This window comes from Archocentrus centrarchus, chromosome 2 (genome assembly GCF_007364275.1).
Source record: "Archocentrus centrarchus isolate MPI-CPG fArcCen1 chromosome 2, fArcCen1, whole genome shotgun sequence".
NCBI classification, from domain to species: domain Eukaryota; kingdom Metazoa; phylum Chordata; class Actinopteri; order Cichliformes; family Cichlidae; genus Archocentrus; species Archocentrus centrarchus.
The window spans coordinates 14857263-14883120 of record NC_044347.1 but is presented as its reverse complement, the minus strand read 5'-3'; the positions used below and the strand labels follow the sequence as shown (position 1 = coordinate 14883120).

General features: G+C 41.4%; 1 protein-coding gene across 1 annotated transcript in view; it reads left to right on the top strand.

Annotated features, from left to right (window-relative positions):
- The window catches only part of LOC115795711 (receptor tyrosine-protein kinase erbB-4-like), a 356000-nt gene extending 340801 nt beyond the window's left edge, over nucleotides 1-15199 (top strand). The window contains exons 24-27 of the mRNA XM_030751753.1: nucleotides 6975-7072; nucleotides 7263-7433; nucleotides 10913-11198; nucleotides 12192-15199. Coding sequence (XP_030607613.1) covers nucleotides 6975-7072; nucleotides 7263-7433; nucleotides 10913-11198; nucleotides 12192-13030 — 1394 coding nt within the window. The 3' untranslated portion in view covers nucleotides 13031-15199. The remainder of the gene's footprint in view (nucleotides 1-6974; nucleotides 7073-7262; nucleotides 7434-10912; nucleotides 11199-12191) is intronic.
- Nucleotides 15200-25858: the final 10659 nt, after the last annotated feature.

The window sequence follows — 25858 nt, the reverse complement described above, 5'->3', positions numbered from 1 at the left end:
AGTGTAATGGAATGCTAAAACAGATTAACTGCACCCATGATCATAGTAGTCACACCTCAAGCATAACTTCAAGCCTCAATACAATTTTAATGGCAGAGTTATATAAAAAGACATCTCCTGTACAGCTGTCATAAATGCGGAAAAGAACTATAGAGATTAAATACTTTTTTTTTGTAAAAGGTTGTGAATGTGTTTATTTCTGCTCTAAAATTGGACTTTTTAACATGGGAGTCTATGGAGACTGACCTGCATTAGGAATCAGCCTCAAATGGCCATTAGAGGAACTGCAGCTTCTCAGTTAGCTTCATTTTTTGGCCCCAGAGTTTTGCTGCTTGGTATTACCAAAGTCCTGCTTTCTATTATTGTTGCCTAAGCAACAGATAGCAGCATGAAACGCAGGGTTATAGAGTAGCACTGCAACACAGTAAGTCTTGTGGATGATCAGATTTTTTATTTAACATGTTTATTCACTACTGTAAACCAACTTAAAGTGTCATGCATGAGTTGTAGTTTAATAATAGGGTTCATATGTTTAATATTCATCTGGTGAGATGTTATGTGGGCTCTGGGGTTTCATTTCAAGGGTAGAAGAAAAGCTGATATATGGAGAGAAGGAAAGCGGATGAGCTGTGTTGTCGTGAAACTATGATGAGATGCTGGTTTATGGTCTGCAACTTACAGCCCAGCCCTCACTGGGGATTATGTCCACATCCTTGTTGGTGTCATCTTCCATCTGGACAACCGCATCTCCCCAAACGCACCCGCAAGCCAGTATAACTCATCCAAAAAGCTGCCTTCTCCCATCCTCCCCAAATTCTCCCATGTCTTTCCCATCTTGCACTCATTCCCCTGGCTGAATTCAGAATCCTGTTGCTGGTGTACATGGCTGCGGAGGGACCCACCCTCCCATATTTCCAGGAAACTGTCCAGACTTGTGTGCCAAACCATGCTCCGAGCTGTGCCAGCCATTGGCTAGTTGGCTGTCCATCCACGCACCAGTCTGGTATTCACGCCACCCTGTCTGAGCTCAGCTATGGTGGAGTGACTTTTCTGTCACTAACGGTCTTCTGTTGCCTGAAAAATCCCACAAAAAAAATGGCCTCATATCCACTCTTTCCCGCTGACTTCTTATTTTTCCTCTTTTCCTTGCAATTCTTAGTTCTTTTTAATTATCTCATCTTTTGTTGTACAAATATTTTATCTGCATTATGAATGTTGTCCTTATTACTGGCTGCTTGTAACCTAGTGAATTTGAACGTATTCTACTGTTACACTCATTGTAATTCACTCTGCGAAGAGCTTAAAATGCCAAATGTGTTGAAAGAGAATAATGTGATCCAGCTTAGAGCTTGATATCAAAACATATTCCCATGACAAAAATGTTAATCCAACTGAAATGTCATAATATCTAATAGTTGCCAATGGCTTTTGACAGCACAGAAGCAAACCATGAAAGCCCTGCAGCCATTTAGCCTAATAATGCCAACTTATTCTCTCTTTCCTCCTCGTGGAGAAATGTAATTTTTATGTGCTATGGTAATTTGTCTGGACGTGTCTGGACAATAATGTTATAAATGCTGAGGTTAGAGGGGTTCCTTCAACTTAACAAGCAGCAAAAATGCTTATGTACACCTGATTTATTAGGGTAGATGTCTGATACCAGCACACTGCAAACGCTTTAAATATTAAAAGTAAAGGGAGGATAATTTTTCAATCAAATCAAAATACAGTCAGTCAGTGTAATACATTTTTTTGTAGTTTTGCCTCTGTACACCATCACGGTGGATTTTAAATCAAACCATTGACATGTGACTGATGTGCCGAATTTCCGCTTTAATTTAACGGGTTGAACAAAAGTGTTGCTTTAACTTTTTAGGGGAGACAGCCATCTTTGTACACAGACCCCCATTTTCAGAGCCTCATAAGTCAACTGTGACCAGTGGTGTCCAGCTCAGCAACACCGAAAGGCCCAAAAGACCACAGTGCAATACCGTCTTATCGGATTCAGCCAAATGTTGTAAAACTGATCAGACAGCACTTCACAGTGTAAATGGATAATGACCCAAATTAGACTGCAAAAGCAACCCAAGAATTTCTCAAGGCAAAGAACTATTCCTCAGTGGCCAAGTCAGTCACCCGATCTCTATCCCAATATAGCAGCTTTTCAGTTATTAAAGACAAAACTGAAGGCAGAAGGACCCACAAACCAGCAGCAGCTGAAAGTGGCTGTAGTAAACAGCATAGATTGGTAGATGTGGACCAAAATGAAGACTCACCAGGCAGGCAGACGTAACAAAAACAAACCTTTATTTAGGCTGTAGTGTTCAGTCTATCAACTAATGAGCAAGTGCAAAGGGCAATTAGGGGAAGTGAGAACACCTGGGAAAACAGCTGAAACTGATCAACCTAATGAGACTGTGAAAGTAAAACTAAATACAAGGCACAAGAGACAGCAGAGTACCAAAATAAAACAGGAAGTAGGAAAACAGGGAACATAGATGAAGACTTAACAAGAAACAAAATGACACCAAACTGAAACACAAAGAAGTAAATACAAACCACTATTCAAGGTGTAAACAGAACCCAGAATGCAAGTGTAACCACAACTAAAGAGTAAAAACCCCAAAACATAACCTGAAATACAAAAAAACGTAAACTTTACAGAACTCAAAACACTGGATCAGAGACCCAGGACCATGACAGTAAATGTCTGGTTGAGCATCTCAATCCTTCGATTTAAAATTGTTGGTTTGTCCAATTACTTTTGAGCCTCAGAAAATAGGAGACTGTCACGGCTGGCCGCTGCGCAGACAGGAAGGAGGACCCCAATATGCAGACTCAGGACGGGTGTAATTCACACACACGTTTTATTTTCTCGATATAACAAACGATAACCACGAGCTCTCCCCGGAAATACGCCAGATGGGGGAGAGACGTGAAACAGACTAGACTTCACCATAGACTAAGCATAGGACAGCGGACAACAACCAATGACGCGACAACAAGCATGGAAAACACAAGACTTATATATACACGCAGGTAATGGACAAATAGGAAACAGCTGGGAACACAGGTGACGCTAACTACAAGGACAGGACCAGGGGAAGCAAAACTGAACACAGACTGAGACAGGACGACTAACATAAAACAGGAAGTATCTCGATGATATGTACAACAGGACACAGGGGGACAAAAACAGTGAAACCATAATAAAACAGAACTATACAAGAACATAAAACACTGGGCCGCCAGCCCAGGACCATGACAGAGACTACATATAAAAATAGCTGTAATTCCTGAACAGTTAATGCTTTCGTTAAAGTATTTCAGCAATGTAGTGACCAGATGCCATGGAACTGACAATGAAACTCAACCGACTTGTAGTAACAACAAGCTCAATAAGTATTAGTGACTCAAAGTGGATGGTCCTGAGTGACTGAAGCAACTACCAATGGGAGTGAGGGTTAAAATTGATTGACATATGTGACTTAAACCTGAAGCAGGTGAGGACTGCAACAAGGAGCGTACCCATCTTGTTTTTGTTTTGTTTTTTCCATATTCACGGCCGTGCGCAGTGTGATCATCACTTGTGGTCAGACTGCAATTCGGTGGAAATGACCTGAAGTGTGGCACACTTAAGGTTTACCAACACATTGTTTCTCTCCGCTCAGCCTACCTGCCATATTTGGCTCCTCCCTTTTCTCAAAATTTTCATAGATGAGTTGCTGTTTTGACACAGTGGAGGATATCTGGTGAGCACTGCTGACAGTTCAAGTGGTCAGAACAGGACTTCCATAGAAGGATCTGAAGAAACAGCATGTGTTTCTATCTTAATGTGACCCCACACGTAATCGGGGCAGGGCTCTTTGCCTTCTTGTTTTTGAAGACAGCTCTTTATGACTCACTGTCATATTTTATCTTATCTTCCCTATAGGTTTCAAATCTTCTGAAACTGACTACTATTTACTTACCAACTGTATTTGCACACACACCACAGGTACAAATGAGAACGGTGACGCCCAGTGAGCATCACCATCAAAAATAACCCAAAGAGGTCGAGCACCGAGTCAAAGTAGCAGGAGAGTCACGCTGCCCAGTCAGAAGCCAGAAGGAAGCTCAGCAATTGGCCGCATTAATTCTAATTGCATGTTGACTGAGAGCCGTTGTTTGTGATTTCATGTGCTGTCACACTGCGTGCCCCGCCGCCTCAGCGCCACCCCAATAAAAATGAAATAGAGTTTGATTGCTGGAGTAATTGCGCCTCATTTAGGTAATGTGCCTGCGTGGGGCGTTACAAGTGGAAATTTGAACAAAGTCAAACAGGCGACGTGACAGCAGAAAGAGGCAGGGTTTAGTTAAGAGGAGCTAGAGTGAAAGTGGTGCTCAAAATCAGGACCAGCAGGCGAGAAATGCACGTAAAACTGCAGATTTTGAATTTGATAAATACTGTATCGGTGTAGCGAGATATAAGCAAGTTTCTGCACCTTTGTGAGCTGCTAAATTTGGAAATAAAGCAAAGAGAAATCAGACTATGCAATAAGCCCCCTATAGGAGGGCTAGAGACACCCCGCTTTAGTCATCGGTGCTGCAGAGTGTGTAATGGAGATGTAGGCACTAAAATAAGCAGCTCACTTTGCTTGCTATCTAATCCGAGCTGAGACACCACCTGGCATTTTACCTTCAGGGGTTTGCTGTGTTTACTGCAGCAGTAGCCTAAGGGAGAGAAATGTGGGCTAGAGACTAAAATTAAAAAAAAAAAAAAACCTCTTTCCTCTTTCTTTATAACAACCTCTGAGTTGCCCTTGAGCAAAGCATTTGGCACCAAAAATGTATAGAACTTGCATTAAGTGAACACAGTTGTTGCTCATTCAGCATTCTTGGACTAAATGAAGGTTGAAGTTAGAAAGGATCACAGTGACACAGCGTTGTTCAGTGCTTTCTTTTAGTGCTAATCTGAGACATCTTTTAGCTGAAAAATTTGCCCTTTAATCGTTTCTCCGTGCTGTGTATTCATAGGGCTGCTGGATTGCACCAGAACCACACTTCACCACTTTTTTTTTTTTTTTTATCCAACTGAGGAAACAGAATATTCACATTTAGTGTAATCTACTTGAAATTCAATCATTGCTAAAGAGTATTTCATGCAAGAGAGCCAATAAAGACAAATTAAATACTCAGAACTCTAATATTGATGTTTAAAGTGTTTTGATTGATTCACATCAAGTTGTGCAGTGAACAGCATGCGAGGAAACATTCCACCTTAATAGCTGGTGGTAGCTGCTGGTTGCATTGAAGCACAGTGAAAGGCATTCATACGCTAACAGTTGGTTAGTGATATCATTGTATGGATGCTAGTATCATTTGATTCTACCAAATTAAAAAGAATAACAGGGGAGAGCGAGAGCAATCACCCTGCAGGGGCATAACAGAACAGAGGGAAGAGGGCACATCGGGGGAGAGCAGCGAGATGTGAGGAGCATGCAGTGGCTGATGAAGACGGTCAGGCGGGCTGAGATGGAGATTTATGATCTATTCATAAAGTCTGTCTAGCATTTGAAAATGTGCTCAGTCTAATATATGAAAACCACTGTGGTTACCTTAGAAACCAGCCACAACCCAGCCATGTTCGTGCATCATCAGTGCCCTCCGGTATTTAGACACATAGCACTGAGTGTATGCTGTAATAAGCCAGCTGTTTGACAAATATCATTTTTGTTTGGGCAACACTTTGCAATAAGGGTTTCAAACTGGAAAACAGGAACTACTGAGTAACTACCATAATTTTACTGTGGGGGTAAATAAAGAAATGATTTGGTGAGGATGATGTAATTCTGAAGCAATGAGAAACTACTGAGGAACTATCATGATGGATCATTTAGGTACGGTTTGGAGACAGTGGCACAAACAAAAACACAGGCGGTGGAGCTGGAGGTAGCAGAGTGGAAGATTTTCATTGGCGGTGACCAGATATAAACACATGAGAGGGACGGCTCAGGTTGAGCGGTTTGGAGACAAAGTCAGAAAGGCAAGGCTGAGATGGTTTGGACATGTGCAGAGGAGAAATGGGGGATATATTGGACTAAGGATGTTGAAGATGGAGCTGGAGGCAGGCAGGAGGAAAAGAGGAAGACCACAGAGAAAGTTTGTGGATGTTGTAAACTAGGACATGTAGAGGGTCGGTGTGGGAGAGGAGGATGTTAGGGATAAGGTGAGATGGCAGTAGATGATCTGTGGCGTCCCCTAAAGGGAGCAGCCAACTGAAGATGAAGAAGAAGGTAATAGTGAAGTAGTCTTGAAGTTATGAGGACTTTCCAGGTAACTGCTGAGTATCACTGTGGGGTAAAGAAAGTGAGACTGGTAAGGGTGACGAAGCAATGGGAACCTACTGAGGAACTATAGGGATGTAATAGTGAAGTAGTCCTGAAATCATGAGGAACTACTAGGTAACTACTGAGTCATTACTGAGTGTTATACTTAATTACTTGAGGCAATCACAGAGCGTAATTAATCAGTAATAAAGAAGCAATTAGTGTTTTTATTTTGCTGTACTTGCGCCGAGTTGATTGAGAATGACGGGGGTAAAGGGGGGGGGTTGAGGATTTATAGATAATTATGAGCTAATCACTATCTAATGATTCACTAATACTGTGTTTAGCAGCTGGCTCTTAAGTATTTAATAGCCCTGGATCAGAAGTTATTAGGGAAGTACTAAAAAAACGACTCATTAACGATCAGGCTGTTCCTGATTTGTTGCTCCTATTCCTTTAGTAACTACCCCCCACCCCCCCACAGAGTAACACAGGGCTGATAGGAAGCTGCAAGAGGCTCAAGAGTAGTCCTTCTGAGATGGCTAGAATAAAGATTAAGGAATTATAGACAATTAATAAACATCTTCTCTCTATATATTTCTCTACGTCTTTTTCTAACTCCTTGACATCCTGACATTCCTCCCTTGCCCTCTTTCTCTTCCCCAGGCTGGATGATTGATGCAGACAGCAGGCCGAAGTTCAAGGAGCTGGCTGCTGAGTTCTGCAGAATGGCCCGTGACCCACAACGATACCTGGTGATTCAGGTGTGTGCTTTGCAGAGAAAAGAAAATATATATATATATATATATATATAAGTTCTTATCAACCATTTGCATATTGTGTAACTAAATTTAGAAGCAGACACAAAAGCGTTTTCTGACGTGTCCCTGTCTGCATGCTGCTGAGATGAATTTAGTGCCTGTCAATTAGAACTGTTACACGTGTATAATTCAGGGAGACGACCGCATGAAGCTTCCCAGCCCCAATGACAGCAAGTTCTTCCAGAGCCTGCTGGACGAAGAGGACCTTGATGATTTGATGGATGCGGAAGAGTATCTGGTGCCTCGAGGTTTCAACATGGCCACTCAGTCATGCACGCTCAGGCCTCGAGTTGACTCCAACAGAGTAAGGACACTGACACTGTTTTACAGCGTGATGCATTTAGGGAGCTGTGCTCTTGACACTGTTTGTGTCATCAGTGATCTCCTGTGAAAACAGCTTTAATTGTGTGCATATCTCTTCTCTTTTACTGCCTTCTATAAGTGCTCAAGGTGGTTAAGATCCTGCAATACACCGATGATTTTCCTCTGCTAATAACCCACCTCCATCATTTCCGTCCCAGTGCGTGTGGCTTAAAACCGGACTCTTTAAGTAGTAGCTCTCCAGGCCCCAGGTTTCATTACTCAGAGCTCCATGGGCAAATAACAAGCCGCTATCTTAAAATGCTGGAGTAGTTTACTAATAGGCAACGAGTGCAGGCTGGGCTCTTAGCTCTGCAGCCTGCACCACGTGCTGCCAGCCCATGACTCCACATCTTATACACCTTTAGCCCCATGACCTATCGATTTGCCAGCAGCTCTTTGTTTCCTGACAACCACACAGGCACATCAAAAAACAAAAAAAAAAAAAACAAAAAACACATCATAATCGAGCCAGAGTCCTGCTTGTTTGAGGTCAACAACCCAGTAACCAATTGAAACTCTTTTGATTATACAGTCAGAAGCTGCCGATTGCCCAGACAGGGAAAGGATGTATAAATCCATCAGCAAGCTGACTTTGCTGAAGGAAGTTATTCAGGTTGTGCCGCCTCAGACGCAGTTCAATACAGGCGGTTATCTTATCTGTGCTGATTTGCTCTCACTCGCTCGTACTTGAAAAGACGAGGCGATAATGACTTGCTTTGAAGAAGGGATGAACAGAGAAGTTTGGAGGAGGAGGATGTTGATTGCAGTGGAGGGAAGACTGTGGGAGTAGGTGGACGGATATAACCCCGGGACATTTCCTTCTTTTCTGTTGTGTTTTGTAGATCTGCTTCCCGTAATTGCTTCTGTAGCACTAGCAGCTGGCAAGAGTGCAGAGGAGTTGGCCAGATTTAAATAGCCCATGGCAAGCCAACACAACACCGCAAGAAGCCCTTTGCTTCATTTGTCATGTTTTGTATATTCTTGTGGGCTTCTTTTTATTTTTAATTCTTTTTTAAGGTTCAGGTGTTTAGACTGTAGCTTTGCCTGGCTGCTCCTCACTGTCCCTGAAGGCTGATGACTACACCAGCAGAACTTTTGTCTGCGAATTTTACTTCAAAAGGCAGCAGCATGGGTTAAAGACTCACTGCTTTTTGCCGCAGGTGGAATAAAAGTGGCATATATGGGCTTAAACTTTATTGTTATTAGCCTATTTGCCATAGATATATCATCAAAGAGTTAGTGTCCAGAGTGGCTTAGACTGAACACATTCACAGCTACCATTAGTTAGGTGCATCAGAAAGCACTTCAATCAGACTCATTATACTCAATGGATAATTTCCATCAGCAGTGATTTATAATGCTGTGAAAAACTGTTTGCCCCCTTCCTGGTTTCTAATTTTTTTTGCATATTTATCACACTTACATGTTTCAGATCATCAAACAAATTTTAATATTAGACAAAGATAACCCGAGTAAATACAAAATGCAGTTTTTAAATGATGATTTCATTCATTCTATCTATCCAAATTGTGTCACCCTTGGTAGCAAGAACTGCAGTCCAGAGTTTGTGATAATTGGTAACGAGTCTTTCACATCGCTGCGGAGGAATTTTGGTCCACTCTTCTTTGCAGAATTGCTTTGATTCAGCCACATTGGAGGGTTTTCCAGCATGTTTAAGGTTGTACCAAAGCATCTTGATCAGATTTAATTCTGGATTTTGACTAGGCCACTCCAGTTGGTACAGTGTTCTGTTTATGAAATGCTCTTTGTCATGTGTCGGCTGTGTGGAATGCTGGAGTTGGGCCCAAAACACATGACTCAAGGAAACAAGGGGGAAACTTAACAGCAGCTTTATTGCTGAGCTTTTACTAAAGTAAAATATTTTACCAGAACAGGAATGAGGAAACCAGAACTATCACTCTTCTTGAAAACATACCACCAAGAGGGGCACAGCTATGAGCGGATAATGTGACAAAGGAGGAGGGGAGACTGAGACAATATATACAAACACAGGATAATGAGGGAACAGGCAACAGTTGAGAGAGCAGCTGAAACTAATCACTGATAAAGAGACAAGGGAAGTAAAACTAAACCCAAAGCACACAAGACAAGAAACTATCAAAATAAGACAGGAAATAACTAACACTGAGACCAGGACTAAGATATACAAACTTGACACAGAGAGAGAAGATAAACAAACAGGGAGATGAGATTGGAGGAGCAGAATGGGAACACAAAAGGGAATTAACAACCTATCAACTAAAGCAGTCAGGGAACTAAAGGCACAGACAACAGGAACATCATAAGCACCAGGGATGTAAAACATAAACAGAAGGCCATGGAGCTCAAACATAAATCCCATCTCAAAGCCCAGAGCGAAACTAAAGACCTTTAGAACAGGAGCACAGAGCAAACAGCAAGAAATAACACCACAAAGAACCTGTATAAGGTAAGGAAATAAACAAGACATGTAAACTTCCTGAGCAACAGCCACCCCAAACAGCACCTGAGATTCCCTGGTGGTCCAAGTACTAACCAGGCCCAACCTGGCTTAGCTTCTGAAATCAGACAAAGATCGGTCGTGCTCAGGGTGGTATGGCCATAAACTGTTATGACAGTTTACTAATACTTGCAGATGTTATATAGTAATAAAATAATTCTAATAATTGCTGTCCCAAGTGGAGGGGTCTTGTTCACGAGTGCAGGGAGATGGGAATGGGAGATTGACAGACGGATTAGGGCTGCGGCTGCAGAGATGTGCATGCTGTACGGACCTGTCGTGGTAAAAAGATCAATTTACCATTTGATCTATGTTCCCACCCTCACCTATGGTCACAAGCTTTGGGTAGAGACCGAAAGAACAAGATCACGGATACAAGCGGCGGAAATGAGCTTCCTCCAAAGGGTGGCTGGCCTCTCCCTTAGAGATAGGGTGAGAAGTTTCCCTGGGTTTCCCTGCTTGGGCTGCTGCTCCCATGACCTGGGCCCAAATAAGGATGGATGGATGGATGGATGGATGGATGGATGGATATATAAAAATTATAAAATTTATTTCCCACCATTTTGTGGTGAAAATTTCCATAATGACCCAACATATCTGTTATTTAATGAGCAAATCCATGTAAAATTACAGCTATTTTTTATATAATTTTACACTCAATGCATCATATTTTAGATATGTATCTACAGCAATAAAACAGAATTTAACAGTTTTATCTTAAAAATAAACATGACATATTTGTGAAATTATATTAAACTTGTGACTGTATATTTAGCTTAGTCTTTTTGTGTGGAAAAAAGAATTTTCCCTAAAAAATAAAAGGGTAAATCATGCACATGTTTTTCACATTATTTTACATTGGGCATGTTTTTCTTAAGTTATCTGTCCTCAACTCTCATCCTCGCCTCTCTTTACCTCAGAATCAGTTTGGCTATCGAGATGGTGGTGCAAATCCTGCAGAAGGACCCTTGGCAGGCGCGCAAGCCTGCATGAACCAGGAAGCCACGGGTGGCCTGAGCCCACCCCTGGACGACCAGCGTTGTAATGGAAGCCTGCATAAGAAGAGCCTGAGCCAAGCTGGAGTGGAAGACAGTGGAGGCCAGAGGTACAGCGCTGACCCCACCATCTTCCTGGGGGAGAGAGTATTGAGAGGGGACACCGATGAGGATGGATACATGACGCCAATGAAGGATAAGAACTCCTCAGGTACTCATATTAAGCTTTGTGAAACATGTGGCCACTGGAACCATTTAGAAGAGAGTTAATCCAGTTTCATTTTGCAGAGTACATGTAAGAAGCTGAATTGCTTTAAAGAAGCTAAAAATAAGTCCAGGTAGGAATTCTGCAGCCATGCAAGGCATTTAGTAGTAATGATGCATAAATGCATTTGAGGAGCTGTATTTAAACTTTAAAATAACCTTACCTTACCACGGAATATAAAGATTGACTTTGCTTCAATCATGTGTTTAGATCCACAAACTGAAATATAATTAAAATTATAAACTACATAATGCATGTGCTACAAATTCAAACCTTGTGCACCTTTCTCTCTGTCCTGTCATCTCTTTCTCATTCACAGAGTAAATACAATCTTTTGTACTATAGCCCGCCTGTCATTTTTTCCTCTTCATTTCATCTCATTCCATTGATTAAAATTCCTACTGAGTTTCCTTCGACGGCGGTGTGTGTCAGCTACTACTACAGAGTCATGTTTTGCCTTTGATCATAATTCAGTCCATCAGCCCTGCTCTTGCACTACTGTCTTTGATTTTTTTGAGCAGCTCAAAATATAACAAAGCCTGCAGCAAAATGCATCTGATGCAATGTCAAGGAGCGGAAAAGTGGGCAAAATCAATAGGTTTCTCACCCCACTATTATAGCGCTTGGAAGCAGTGAAGAGGGGTCATTTGTTGGCATTTTCACCCCCGGCAGATGGAGTTTCCAGTGCCAAAGAACTGCTGGAAAGATGCCCATCTAGTCCTGAGTGCCTGCCATTATCGCCATTATCATCTCCATCTTCTCTCCTCATTAGCGAGTGATCTCTTTCTTTTACTCTCTTTCATTCTCTATTTCCTTTGTTTTCTCATCTCTTGATTTAATTTCTGTAATTTTTTTGTTAGTTCTGTCTCTCATGAACTGCTTTTCTCTTCTTATTATTCATATTCCTACCCTACTTCCCTTTTGTGATCTGTGCTGCAGAATATCTGAATCCCATTGAGGAGAACCCGTTTGTCACACGACGTAAAAACGGCGAGATCCACGCCCTGGACAACCCAGGCTACCACAGCACACCCAACAGTCAGCCCAAAGGAGAGGATGAGTACATCAATGAGCCCCTCTACCTCAACACCTTCCATAGCCCTGCTGAGCTGGGCCTGGAAGCTCTGAGGAGAAATGGTCTGCCCTTACCTACCCAGCCTCCTTCTTCAATCTCAGCCACAACCTCAGGCTCCCATCTGCCACTTACCATCCAGACTAGCCTGCCCCACTACCCCCTCCCCACAGCCCAGCCATCTCCATCTGGCATGCCTTGCCACCACGGTCCACCAACTCACATCCTCCATGGCCACCACACCGTCAAACCTGCAGGGCAACCTGGCAATCCAGGTGGCAGCTCTGTCACTCAGAGCCAAACAGGAACTACTGCTCAAGCCCAGGTGAGCCAGTCGGGTGCCCTGTCCACTTCAGCCACCACTGGGCATGGTAGCTTGCCAGCCTACCAGAGCTATGCCACAACACACCCTGCCAGTTTGCTGAAGCATGGAGGGCAGATGTCAGGTAAAGGCAGTGGGAAGAAGCTAAAGGTGACCTTTGACAATCCAGAATACTGGCAGCACAGCTTGCCTCCCAAATCATCTAACCAGGTGGCCTCTGATGGCGCCCAAGGAGGTTCCACCAATGCCAAGCTCTTCTATAAACAGAATGGACACATACGGCCGGCAGTAGCTGAAAACCCTGAATATATGTCTGAGTTTTCCCTGAAATCTGGAACCATCTTGCCACCTCCACCTTACCGGCAGCGAAACACTGTGGTCTAGATTGTTCCTTTTAACAAATGTTTCCCAATCTTCCTCTAGCCTCCGACATGCCCAACATCCTCTCCAGTTCCATGGTCCCACACAAAGGGAGAGTGGCCCCAACCATAGCCACTCGCAGCTCTGCCCAGATAATGGGACATCTGCTGTAGATTGTAGCAACATCTGAAGGAGGTGGACCGAACCCAGCATAAACAAATCAGACCCCTGAACCTTTACTATATACAATCTTGTCCATTTCTGTCCTGTAGATAGAGACTGTGCTCCAAGTCATTGAGAATGTCAAGGTTATGTTAGGTTTCGGTAAATAACGGACACATGATTATCACACAGCAGTGGACGGACTGTATCTGGGGGACCTGAACTCACTGCCAGCCACTTGGGTTTCAGATTTCTGAGAGAAACAAGATGTTTTAGTATTCCTTTTTGTTTTCCAACATAAAATTCTGAGGATGAACAGTATTCTGCAAAGGGTTTCCTTAAACAAGCAATCACATAGAACAAATACAGTCTGTTAGATGTCACGATATCTGGTTTTCTGAATGACCTTAGAGTGAGTTAGCTGTAGAAAAAAAGGAAAATATGGAGTAAAAAAAGACAATATAGAGTGGGCATCAAAAGACGGAGCACTCATCAATCATATTCAGTGTTTTTGCCTATAGGATTATACCCACCGTGTGTTCTTTTATATGAAATATGTGAAACTCATCTCATTCTTCTACTGTAACTGTGATACTGTGATGGACAAAACTACAGTGAGCTTTTCTTTCACATTTGTAGTGCAACCATGGACTTTTTAAATTGCCCGAGAATCTGCAGGGCAACTGCTGTTCTGTTGATTTTGCTTGGCTGCTGTCTGTTTGGAGAAGCCGACTAGAAACAGCTTTTCCAGGGCAAATGGTATAAGGGAAAATACACTGTAAACACTTTTATAATCACAGACTTCAGTGCTTAAAAGATTTTTATACACTAGTTTTCCCATTCAGATTGTGAAGCTAACTCGAGCTAACGAGCTAGTGAGAGTGCAGTTATGGAAATTGCTGTATAGTGCTAAACAGTAAAGCAGCTGAACTCGAGTGGTGTTCAGAGAGTGAAAAGTGGGGGAGTGGGGAGGAAAAGTTTATGAAAGTTCATACAGGCTGACTAATGAAGACCTCAAGGAACGAACAAGACAGCACCAGCAGAGCACAGTTAAACAGACTACTTTATATGTGTGTGTGTGTCTGTCTTTATGTCAGTGTGATTGGGATAAGTGTGTGCATGTGTGTTCACATTTTAGCAAGCCAGAGATAACCACATTGAGGGAAAAATGTGGTAAAAGTCAGTGTTAATGGAGTCAAAAGCGAAAGACTTTCAGTACTAACCAACAGTTGACTTTTTTTTTCGCATACTGTATGTCAAGTAAAAACAAATCAATCTAAAATCAAAAGCTCAGTAAGAGACCCAACTGTACGAAATGGCACCTAATTTCTGGAAGGGTTTCGTAGATTTAGGGTGTCCTCAGCCAACATTGCTTTCTTTCATGTTGGTCAAAGTAAAGAATGTGAGTTTTTATCATTTTATTAACTGGAACTGGAGATCATCTCTGTCATGATGTTTGTTTTTGCCCGTCATTGCCATTTTGATTGCTTGAACCTAGAAAAAGTCTAAGTCTAGACTACTTCCGACCACATCTGAACTAGACGCTTTTCTTTCCTGAATCATCTTTGAAGGAATTTTTCCAGACCCCGCCCATTTTCTCATTAGACTGTTAGTTGGTAGCAATTGTTAGTTGGTAGCTAGTTTTATTTTGGCTACTCCAGCTATTGGTGGTTGATATCCAACTTGTTGTATCTTGTTCAGAAGGCAGAACTTGATAAGCTAACCCATCAACCTTGTCCCCTAGAAAATATATTTTATAGAGCAAACAGAATGATGCACAAATTTAGATTTTTAAGCTGAATTTATTCTTTAGCATTAAAGCTAGCTTTAGCCTCATGTGCACCTCCATAGAATTGTAACTACACCTTGTGGCAACATAGATCTCCGATCTTGCCAACCAGTATGTGGCCATAGAATGTGGCTAAATACAGAAGACTTGACAGGTTTGGTTTATTTCAGGCAGAACCACGATAGTTTTGCCACCTCCTTCTGCAAATGTGGAAAGCACAAAGCAGGGAGACCCTTTATAGTGAACAGAGCAGACATAACAGATATGAGGGGAGGAGATGTGGGTTGCGAAGCGGCTTGCAGATGGGCAGTAGCTTTAACAGTCCTACATTAAAAAAGAAAGTGTCAAAAGGATGCATAGAAGGGTATGAGCTGAGAAATTAGTTGATATGTTTGAACTGCCATGGAGCTTGACTTTGTGGTCTGGCTAAACTAAGCCTTTGCTCCCTATATATTTAGCCAAGGCAAGTCAAGGATGCAAACAAGTCCTCTGTTTTGAATAGTTTTTTTTTTTTAATTCACTACAGTGTAACTGGTAAAAGAAATCAGTACTACACTCCACTGACATTTGTTTTAGAATTAAAGCTACAGTATTATTAGTTTTCATTAGTTTGTTGGTAAATTGTCAGACACCCAACTAGTATTACTATTGTCAATTGTGCCAATTTATAACATAGAGGAATCTAAAAAAAGTTGTCTTTTCTTGTTTTATGTAATTTGCACTTTCAGCAACACTGGGTTTTAAACGAATTAGTCTAGCCACTGTTTAACGAAGCCTCTAATCTATAAAGGCTTCACATCTGTTCTTAGACCAGAGTGATATCATCACTCTCAAGAAATCTCAAGAAAATAGTTCTAACTGTCACTACTGATGCCTGTGTAGGCAACTTGCCAGTCAATGCTGCTGAAAGCACTGTATTGCAGCCATTATTTCTTCCACCAAGCCATACACAACACACTGGGTGGGGGAAAACACCACAAAGCTTGCCAAACTTAGAAGTTCAAGATAAAAGTTGTGTAATTCTTGTTTGTCTCAGAGGTCCTCTTGCAATATCTCTCATATTTAGTTCAATGTAGATCTTGAACCTTTAACAACACTGGCATTTTCCATTATTAGTGGAGCATAAATATTGCTTTGTCATTGTTTCAACAGCCTTTCATCACTCTGCTCTGCCAGATCCCAGCCCTGCCTAAGCTGTGTTCTTGTGTAGGTTATTTATTTTGTGTATTTAAGAGTGTGTGAAAGTGTACTTGTCTCAGTCTATTCACATTTAACGCTGTATGTGTTTATCCTCCCCATGGAGCACTTTGATCAAGGTTGCGGGTATAAAGAAAGGATTTCCACTCCGTTACTGAAATATTCAACTTGTTTATCCAGTCATTTAGCACTTCAGAAAGCAATAGTTTTGGCAAAAGTACAAGGAAGGACCTGGGGCCAAGAGGTCACAAAGGAAAACACATTTTAGGTGGTACTGACCAGCTTCAAGAACGTCCTTGTTTCCATTTTTTTTCATTGGCTTCAAACAGTATTTATAGTACTGCTTTGATGATGTCATGATTAATTGATGAAGGAGTATTTTGTAGTCTCTTTTCGAGCTCTAATTCAGTGAAATAGAGACAGCATTTAATATCAATGTGAAATATTTATAGCGTGTTTGAGTTTGTTTATACTGAGCGATGGAAGCGACTGCCAAATCTGGGTTTCAAGAAAAAAAAAAAGATGGTGGTAGAAAGAAAAACACACGCCTCGGTTTATGCCTCTTTTGCCCTAAATTAAACTGCAGACCCAGGCAAAATGTGCGAATCAAGAACAGATTGAAGCACCGAAGAGACAAATGGTTTCAAATGTCCTCAAGAGCACTTAAGAGAATCCAAGGCATCCTCCCTCCATTTTTGAACTAAGTCACCGAGTTGTTTATTGACAGAAAGGTAGGAAAAAAATCACCTGAAAATCCACTTTTGTCAAGTCCTGTTTTAGCCATCCTAAGGCCTTGTTTACCTTTTAAGAGTATAAAAATGTGTTGTGTCTATGTGGAAGCATTTTTTTCCTCTCTGAAGATGAATACTCATGTCTTGTTTCAAACTAATTTTGCCTTGGTGTTACCTGCTGCTATTTGTCTCAGTCCTTAACACGCTTGTGGCTCGTGGCAGTTCAAACACACGCCAGGGGAAACACTGCTAGTTAGGCTGATCTTTTCATATTTTCTTTTCTTTTTTCTTTTTTTTTTTACTGCTTCCTCAAAGCCAAGGTGCAAAGGCATGTAGCCATGTCCCGAAGTGAATCCTTCAATATTTCGTCCTCAAACACCATACAGGCTTCAACAGAGTCTGTTGTATAGTGAATATTACATTGCATGGTTTCCAAAGTGAGTGTTTTACTGCCTTCCATCTTTGTATCTCTTCATTAATGACAATATTATATTCAAATTTCTGTCCAGCGTGGGACAAATTAACCACATATTTTCTACAGAGTTTAGTAGCACAAACTGGGAATCCTGGGAATGAGTATAGTACACCCCCATGTAGTCTTTGTAATATTGAGTTTTGTCCATACTATCAAAGATGTACCTTTTTTCCACTATTATTTTGGCTACTGTACATTATTTAATATGTTTGTAATTCTAGCTACACATTTTTGTTGACATTTTAATTGCACAAAAAAAAAAGAAGCTACCTTCAGCTGCTTCCTTATTCACAAGAGGTTGCCGCAGCAGGTAACTCCACATTTGATTAGGCAGATTTTCACACCGGGTACCATTCCTGACGCAACCCCAAAAGGATTTGTATCTCCTCCCGGGATCAAACCAGGGATCTTTCACTTGTTAGGCGAACGTGTAAACCACTCTACCATCATCACTCACAAATGGAAGTTATTCATTTTCTGTATTCAAATCGTTATATCAGTATAACTGTACAGAATCTTTGGGATTTCCGCCCAAATTTATCTAACACACTTCGACAACAAATGTGAATAATATTTTTATAAAGCACTGAAATGGCCGATGTGGTGAATTTGTAAATAAGGAGGCGATGCTTTGAATTTATATTGGTCTTCTCTCCTACTGCTGTTTTCTCTCCTGCTTATAATGACTTGTATAAAAAGAGCCGTACCTATTTGCTTTATGTAAGTGTACCCTTTTGACTAATGGGGATTTCATTTTAAAAGTGCTTGTTGACCCCTTCTCATGTGAAACTCTGTTCAGTGGCCCTCCTTCAGACGTTTGTGGCTGTCCACATGTAATTTTCAGTTTAGGTGAACACTGTAAAACACTATACAATCGACAGTGATTGGTGTCTCACTTTGACTACTTCCATTATAGTCAGTTGCATTAGCTTGATAGTGTAGTTTTGCCTGTAATCAAGCACGACGGGCTGTGCACACACCGGGCGTAACTGTTGCAGCATTTGACCATGGTTGTTGCGCTAGCTGGCACATTTTGTTAATCTTTACATTTGTCAAGCTACTTACTACACATAATACTAAATTCCTTTGAAGTGAAGGTGAAAATGTTACACATATAAACATCATAATGAGCTGTAACACATGTAACATCAATCCCTGATTTAAAAAATCTCCTGTTTTTAGCCTTCCAGATAGCTAGCATTGACAGGGACTGTTGCTCTAGCAGCCAAATTTTGTAAAACATTTACAACAAATTGAGCCTCTTACCATGCTTAATGCTTCTTTGACATTGCAGATGGCAGTTGAACATGCATAAATACAAAACACCATAACACATATAACATCAATCTCAGAAATCCCTAAAAATCTGCTGGTGTTAGCTAGCTAGAAATTGTAGACTGTGATTGTCGCACTAGATTGCATGTTTTGCGATGTCAAGCTATTGACCCTCATGCCTCATGCAACACGCCTGATAAAATGCTGCAACTATCTAGCTAGTATTAGATCGATATTTGGCGCTGACCTGCTGGATGATAATTAGTTGTTAATGCCTTGCGTTCCACTATTAAGTCACATAAGCCTAGAGACTGGTCCACCAATCCCCGGGGTATCTCCGGTCATTATATCTGGTCGTCATATCCCCCCAATCAGTTAGCAGGCGGTTGCTGGAGGTTGCTGGCTGTTGCAAAGATGGTGCTGCACCAAGAACCTCCTTGTGATTGATTTGGTTGCAGGCAGATTGTTGCATCCCCCCACAGTTAAGTAAAGGCGTCCACATTTCTTTGCAACCGATGTTGCACTAGCGACTGCCAGCCATCTCCAGCAACCTTTTGCCAACCATTTGTGGAATACACACTTCCCTAGCGACCGGCAGTTGCCAGGTCACATCCAGTCTCCAGATCTGAGTGGGGCTTTAGCAATTGATTTCACAGCAACTGCTGGCAACCTTCAGCAACCACACCCCAACTGGTCGGGGAATATACATTTTTCCCTACTAACTGCTGTTTGTCAGATCATAGCCAACCAGTCTCTAGGCCTGTGTGACTAGGGCCTTAGCAAGGTAAGGGATGGTGCAGTGCACGTCAGCAAAAAATAACAAGGATGGGGATGGGATTACGCAAACTGAGACACGACATCTGATTTTGCTTTCCCAATGCCTACCATGTCACTCAATCAAGAGAACTCAATTCCATCTTTCTAAATGTCATAAAACTGAAACCTGTGAACCCAACTAACCTATATGAACTGTGTTTGAGAGTCAGTGTTACCTTCTCTGCTTACTTTCCACTGGAAATATTACTGAGCCAAGTCCAGCCGCCCCTTCCTCTTTTCTGCACAGCCTTCACAATACGCCCTGCTTTCATTTAATTTGTTTTGCATGTTTTCAAAAGGAGACATAATGGAGAGAAGGCATCACCACTTGCTCCTCTTTGCGTACTGTTGGCTTTCAATACTTTCCCCTTGTCCCTTTATCCAACACAGTCATTGCTGACTTTCTCTTTGAGTACTTTGAAACCATACCCAAAGCTTTATATCATAGAAATACCGTTCCTCATGTTTGTTACATGAATCTGTCAAAAGTATATTTTTAATTTAATATAAATAAAGATTGATTCAGTATACAGTGTGGTCATTTGTGCATATGGGTGCAAAACATAAATTTACTTGCAAGACTGATGAAATTTTCAAAGTAAGTTTTTTTTTAACCTGATATTTACTTAGAAAAGTGCTACTATAAAGTTTTTAATCCTTGTTATGAGTTATGTATCTGATAAGTCAGGCAAATCAGAGATTACTGACTCTATTAGGCATTCTGTATCTTTCTAAAATGCATGTCCGCGGGGAAGCTCAAGTCCTCATCCCAGATCATAGGTTTCCTTGCTCGACACACCACACTGCTGCCTATAAATAGAGCAGAAAATGAAAGCACCGTTCAGACGCTCTAATGCGCATGCTTACAGCTTCAATAATAAAATTTAGCAGATGGTGTCTTTAATTAAGACGAGGAAGCTCTCAAGTTACAGCGTGCTTATTTTGACCTGGCTTCTTGAGATCAACATTACAGAAAGTTGCACTGGAGACGAGATTCTGCACCACACCACACTTTCATGCTCAAAAGGACTTGCAGATGAAGACCAGCTGCATCAAAAGGTCCACAGTGTGCTCGCCTAGCTGCTGCTTCGAAAAACTCATCTCAAATCGGATAATATGTGGATATAACATTTTGCTCTCGCCCCGTGCTGCACTTAATCCACTGTTTACCCAAGTGTTGGTTATGTAAACTGGCATAGGCAACATCGTTTGCTATGCAAGCGCTCCTTCATTGCGGCTCCACTCCCAGGCTTTCATTTCAATCATAAATAATACAAAACTGTCCAATGGCAGAATATGAGCTTTCTGAAGTCACTGCTATTAATACTAATAAGGCAACGGGGTGCTTTAAGTAAACACTGTTTATGAACTAAAATCCTCCCCCCTCCTTTTTCTTCCTCCTTCCATCCCACTCCCCTCTCTGTATTAGTTTCCTCAGAGCACCGAGACTCAATTAGTAAGCACATCGAGTTCCACCATCGTAATTTAGAGGGAGGGGGGGCACTTCTGCTGTGGATGAACAGTATTTGAACTATCTCCTGTTATATATTCTTATAAAGCTACTTATTTAAAATCTATATTAGGTCTGGCTTCTTGAATGGCTGTCCAAAAAAATTATGCTTCCCATTTGCTACGTAAAAAGGAAATTTAATTGATACTCATTCCCTTCCTAACACTGAACTCACATAATAGACAGATTATCTTGAACATTAAGCACACTTCCCGACAAGACTTTGCACATTATCACCCACACCAGACAGCAAAGGGGGAGAGGTCACTGTTAATTTGGCAAGTGCTGTATAACCATTTGTCAATGTATTACAAGTCTCCTTTAAAGCCGTTCTTCCATTGAAGGCTGCTATCGCCGCCAGGAGACGAGGGTTCAGCTCCATCCCTGAGGCCTGTAGCAATTACACTTACAGCTGCCCTGTACACCTGTGACATAGCTCGGTGATGACAGCTCATCGCCAACAGACTGCCGCCGTTTAATTGCAGCGTGTCACCTTGGCGGGGTGTTTTACCCACATATCCTTCCACCGTGGAGGGGCAGCTTTTTGAAATGGAGCCACAAGATTGATGACTCTTTAATATGACAGCCTGGGGTTTGACTAGTGCTTGTTTTTTGTTTGTTTTGCACTGGACTTGTACTTATTTCTTTGGTTTGGAAGTTTTTTCTGCTGGACCTGGACCCCGAGTTCTCTGATCCTCCTCATAAATTCCCAACATAAAATGGTAAGAATTATTCCACCACAAGGGAGGCTACCTTGAAATAAAAAACAAGTGCTCTACTTATATGAGCTTATTGCTCATTTAAATAAAAGAAGACAGTTTTATTTCAATGAGCTACTTCCTCAAATGATTAAAACTGCCGTTTTCCCATTTTAGTGCACTTAGGATACAGATAAAGGTTTTTGATTTACAGCTGACAGTTTACTAAGGCCTCACTTCCTGCTGTGCTGCTGGTGTGCCTGCAAAGTTTGCCTTTTTTTTTTGCACTATGCATTGATATAGGTCAGTACTGTTAAATATGTATCATATTTTGCATCAGCCGAAAGGCATACTGAAGAAACCAGCCACTTTATTAGGTATACTTTTCTAGTAGAAACCAGTTTGAGATGATTTGAGCTTTTTGACATGGTGCGTTATCCTGCAGTGGAGGACAATGCTCAGTTGGTACTAAGGGGCCCAAAGTTTTCCAAGAAAATATCCTGGATCCATGCGTTCATGTTGTTTACACATCTGCACATCTGCTTCAAGGTTTGACGTGCCATGCATTCAGAGATGCTCTTCTGCATACCGTGGCTGTAACAAGTCTGGACATTCTCTTCTGACATCAACAAGGCATTTTCTCCCAGAGAACGGCTGCTCACTGGATATTTTCTCTTTTTCACACCATCCTCTGTAAACCCCAGCTGGTTGTGTGGGAAAAATCCCAGCAGATCAGCAATTTGAAATAAAGGCTACAGTCGTAGCTTCCAGAACTGAAGCTACTACAGTGAATGTACTTTTTACAAATGCCTCAGGCTTAATGAAGAGTTACTACTGTAGGTACTCATTCCCCACATATGCTTACAGACAAACACACTGTTTAAGTGTGGTTTTGGAGAATGTAGTTTAAAAAAAAAAAAAAAACACCCACACCACCATCCACACTCTTTATCTTTAGCGCTCTGTGCATTGGACATTCAGGCTATGAGGCAGGAAGGTATTATTTACTCTGTTTTTTATGACGTTATCCTCTTTCTTAAACATCCGGATGCTTTTAGATCCAAACTGCTACAGAGAGTCTGACTCATGGCTGCTAGAAATGAATCATTAATCTGTTCCTCTATTAATCTGCTTTGTTACGGTACTCTTCATCATGTTAATGCTAATCTAGCGTCATTACTCTAACATATTGCCCGTTTTAACTTCAGATGGCATATTTACATTGTAATAACACGGAAAAGGCTGCTGCTGTTGTGCAATTAATGTAATGTGCAATTAAATTCAGAACGCGTTGGTTATGTGGTTAAAGATTTGAAGGATAAATCACAGTTATCTCCCATCACGGGGCCGTAGCTCTCCTGCCATGCCATGACTGTGCATGGTTATGTTAGCTGGCAATTTTCATGAGTTATGGTCAGCATCATCCATTGCTGAAGCGAGCGCCGTGTTTTCAGGGGCAAAGCACTGCTAAAATACAGATTATAACCACAGGTTTTGCCAGCATAATTAACCTGCATGATCATTAAGTCTTCACCAAGCTGTGAAAGACACGTTCCCCTCCATGTAACCTCAAAACGGTCAGACCAATCACGACAGCATCACATGTATAGGCTGTATATGATTTCTATGAATGAATCGGTGAATGAGTGTGATCCACCGATCAACTGCACTGTGATGTGCAGTTAATAATTCTAATGTATGCATGTCATTTCACAGTTGTTACAGATTTCAAGGGACATTTTGCAGCTTTAGATATGAAGCTTTGGTAAGCTCCTGCAATATTGGTAATTAGTATGCCTCAGCAATCCTGCCAAAGCCATGCAGATCCAGTAAGTGGATATTTAGTCTAATCATTTAGAAAAGAACTTTCTTATTACACTTCTTTTTTTTTTTTTTTTGCTAATTTGAGCAAAGTTATCTACCCTTCAACCCACAAAGCTCAGTGAAACGTATAAATGCTTATTATTGACTTGGCTGAAACCTGACATTTTAAATCCTGAGATCATTTTTAAACTTGAATAGATGTTTTCTATTTATAATTAAATATTTCTTTAAAATTTCAGGCTGCTGTGGTTGTTAGATCAGCATTTTTTTTTTTCCGCCAACTAGACTGGAAACTAGTAGGACTTGCTAGCTCAACGCCTCGGGCTCATACATAAGTCTGGGGGAAAAACAGACCCAAAGAGACCTATCTGCAGCCTCCCACTGAAGACGCTCGGTCCAGTCTTTAGCTGAGGATTACTGTGTGGAAGGGAGAAGGAGGAGGAGGAGAAGGAGGAAGAAAATGAGACAGGAAGACAACTTTTTCACACAGCACAGTAATTAGAGCAGAGACGGTGGCTGAGGAGACAGCAGAAAACAAGAGAGACAGACTTGGAGAGAAGAGGCCAAACGGAGGTAAAGGTTGGGCACAACAGCCTGAGGCGCACTGTCAGGGGCAGAGAGCTGCACAAAATCACTTCTGAAAGGGTAGCTGGAGCTGTTGTTGACTAAAGTTGCAACAATACTGTGAGATGCTTGATTTTACCACCACTTAGAAAAACAAGTAAGTAAAAATAAAAAGTGCACTTGAGTGTTAAATAGAATATGTATCTGCTGTTTCTTTTCTGCACAGTTATACGTGCTGTTATACAATCCAGGTGAAACAGGGGAAACTAGACTGTGTGGCTCTGCAAACTCTCAGACAGCTAGAGTCATCACTTTAGATTTTGAGGCATTTTTCAGCCCTCATTGGGGGGAAAAAAAACCCCAAATTACCAGCTGCTATGTTTGTGTTTTCTAGAGTTGTGGTCAGACGTTTATCCACTCATCATGGGCATGAATGTCATGGTAATTTGGAGCTTTTATTGATTTCTTTGAACTGTTCTTTTTCTAGGGTGGAATGATTGTACAGCATACATCTTGAATGACTGAATTTGGCACACAAGTTTGAATTTATTTTGGAATTTCTCTAATCCACCCAGGGTCAAAAGTATAAATATGTTTTTTTTAACTTGATAAGGCCACGGCCTGTTTGTTTGACAGCACTCGCTGGATCAACCAATACTCAGGACAATCTGAAAGTCCGAGGAACTCTGAAGATCTAAGAAGGAAAATTGTAAAGTTGGAAAGGTGTCTTCAAGCCATTTCTAAACAGCTGCAGAATCCAAGATCCAAGAACAGTTGAACAAAAGTCGCTGTCCTGAAAGAAAGAAGTCTCTGCTGTAAAACTGACACCTTCAAGCTCGACTGAAATTTGCAGCTGCCCACACGGATGAGCCAAATGCTTTCAGGAGAAAAGTTTCACGGTCACACAAAACAACAATTAAGCTATTAGACCACAAAGACAAGAGGCATGTTTGGAGGAGTAAAGGTGAGGCTTTCACACCTAAAAACACTGTAAAAAAATTAATTTAAAAAATTAATTAATTAATTAAAAAAAAAAAAAAAAAAAGAACGCTGTACCAACTGTCAAGCATGGTGGTGGTAGCATCATGCTCTGGGCTGTGTTGCTGTCAGTGGTACTGGCATCAAATAATGAAGAAGAAGAAGGACTACCTCCAAATTCTTCAACTTCACCACAAATCAACAGCTTGATGGTGTCATGATGGGGGGGCTGCATGGTGAGGGAAAGGACCCAAACGCAGGACGGAACGCAGACTTAACTAAAACTGCTTTATTTGCCAATTAACATGAAACACAAAAAACCCGAAATCTCTACCTAGGCAAAAACACTCACAAAGCCTGGGAGAAGGAAAACGCAAAATACTAAACCTGAGCTTACACAGCTAAGAGGGGAACAAGGACGACACCGCAACAATGAACAAAGGAAAACTGAGGGCTTAAATACACACAAGGTAATTAGGGCTAGTGAAAAACAACAGGGAACGACAGATGAACCTAATGACACAGGGGAAGCAAAACTAAACACATAGCACAGGGAGCACAAGACTGTCAAAATAAAACAGGAAGTGACTCAAGACGCAGACCTGACACAGAACACTGGGAAACACAAGGAACTAAAAAAATAAAAAATCAAACACAACCAAACCCCACAACAAAAGTAAAACACCAGAACAGACAAATGAAGCCAAAACAACAACAACACACGGTCACATGGACCCCGGACCATGACAGATGGTTGAAACTTGGACACAGTTGGATGTTCCAACAGGACATTAGTAGACTGCGCTTAATAGCCGGGCGATTATCAGGCACAT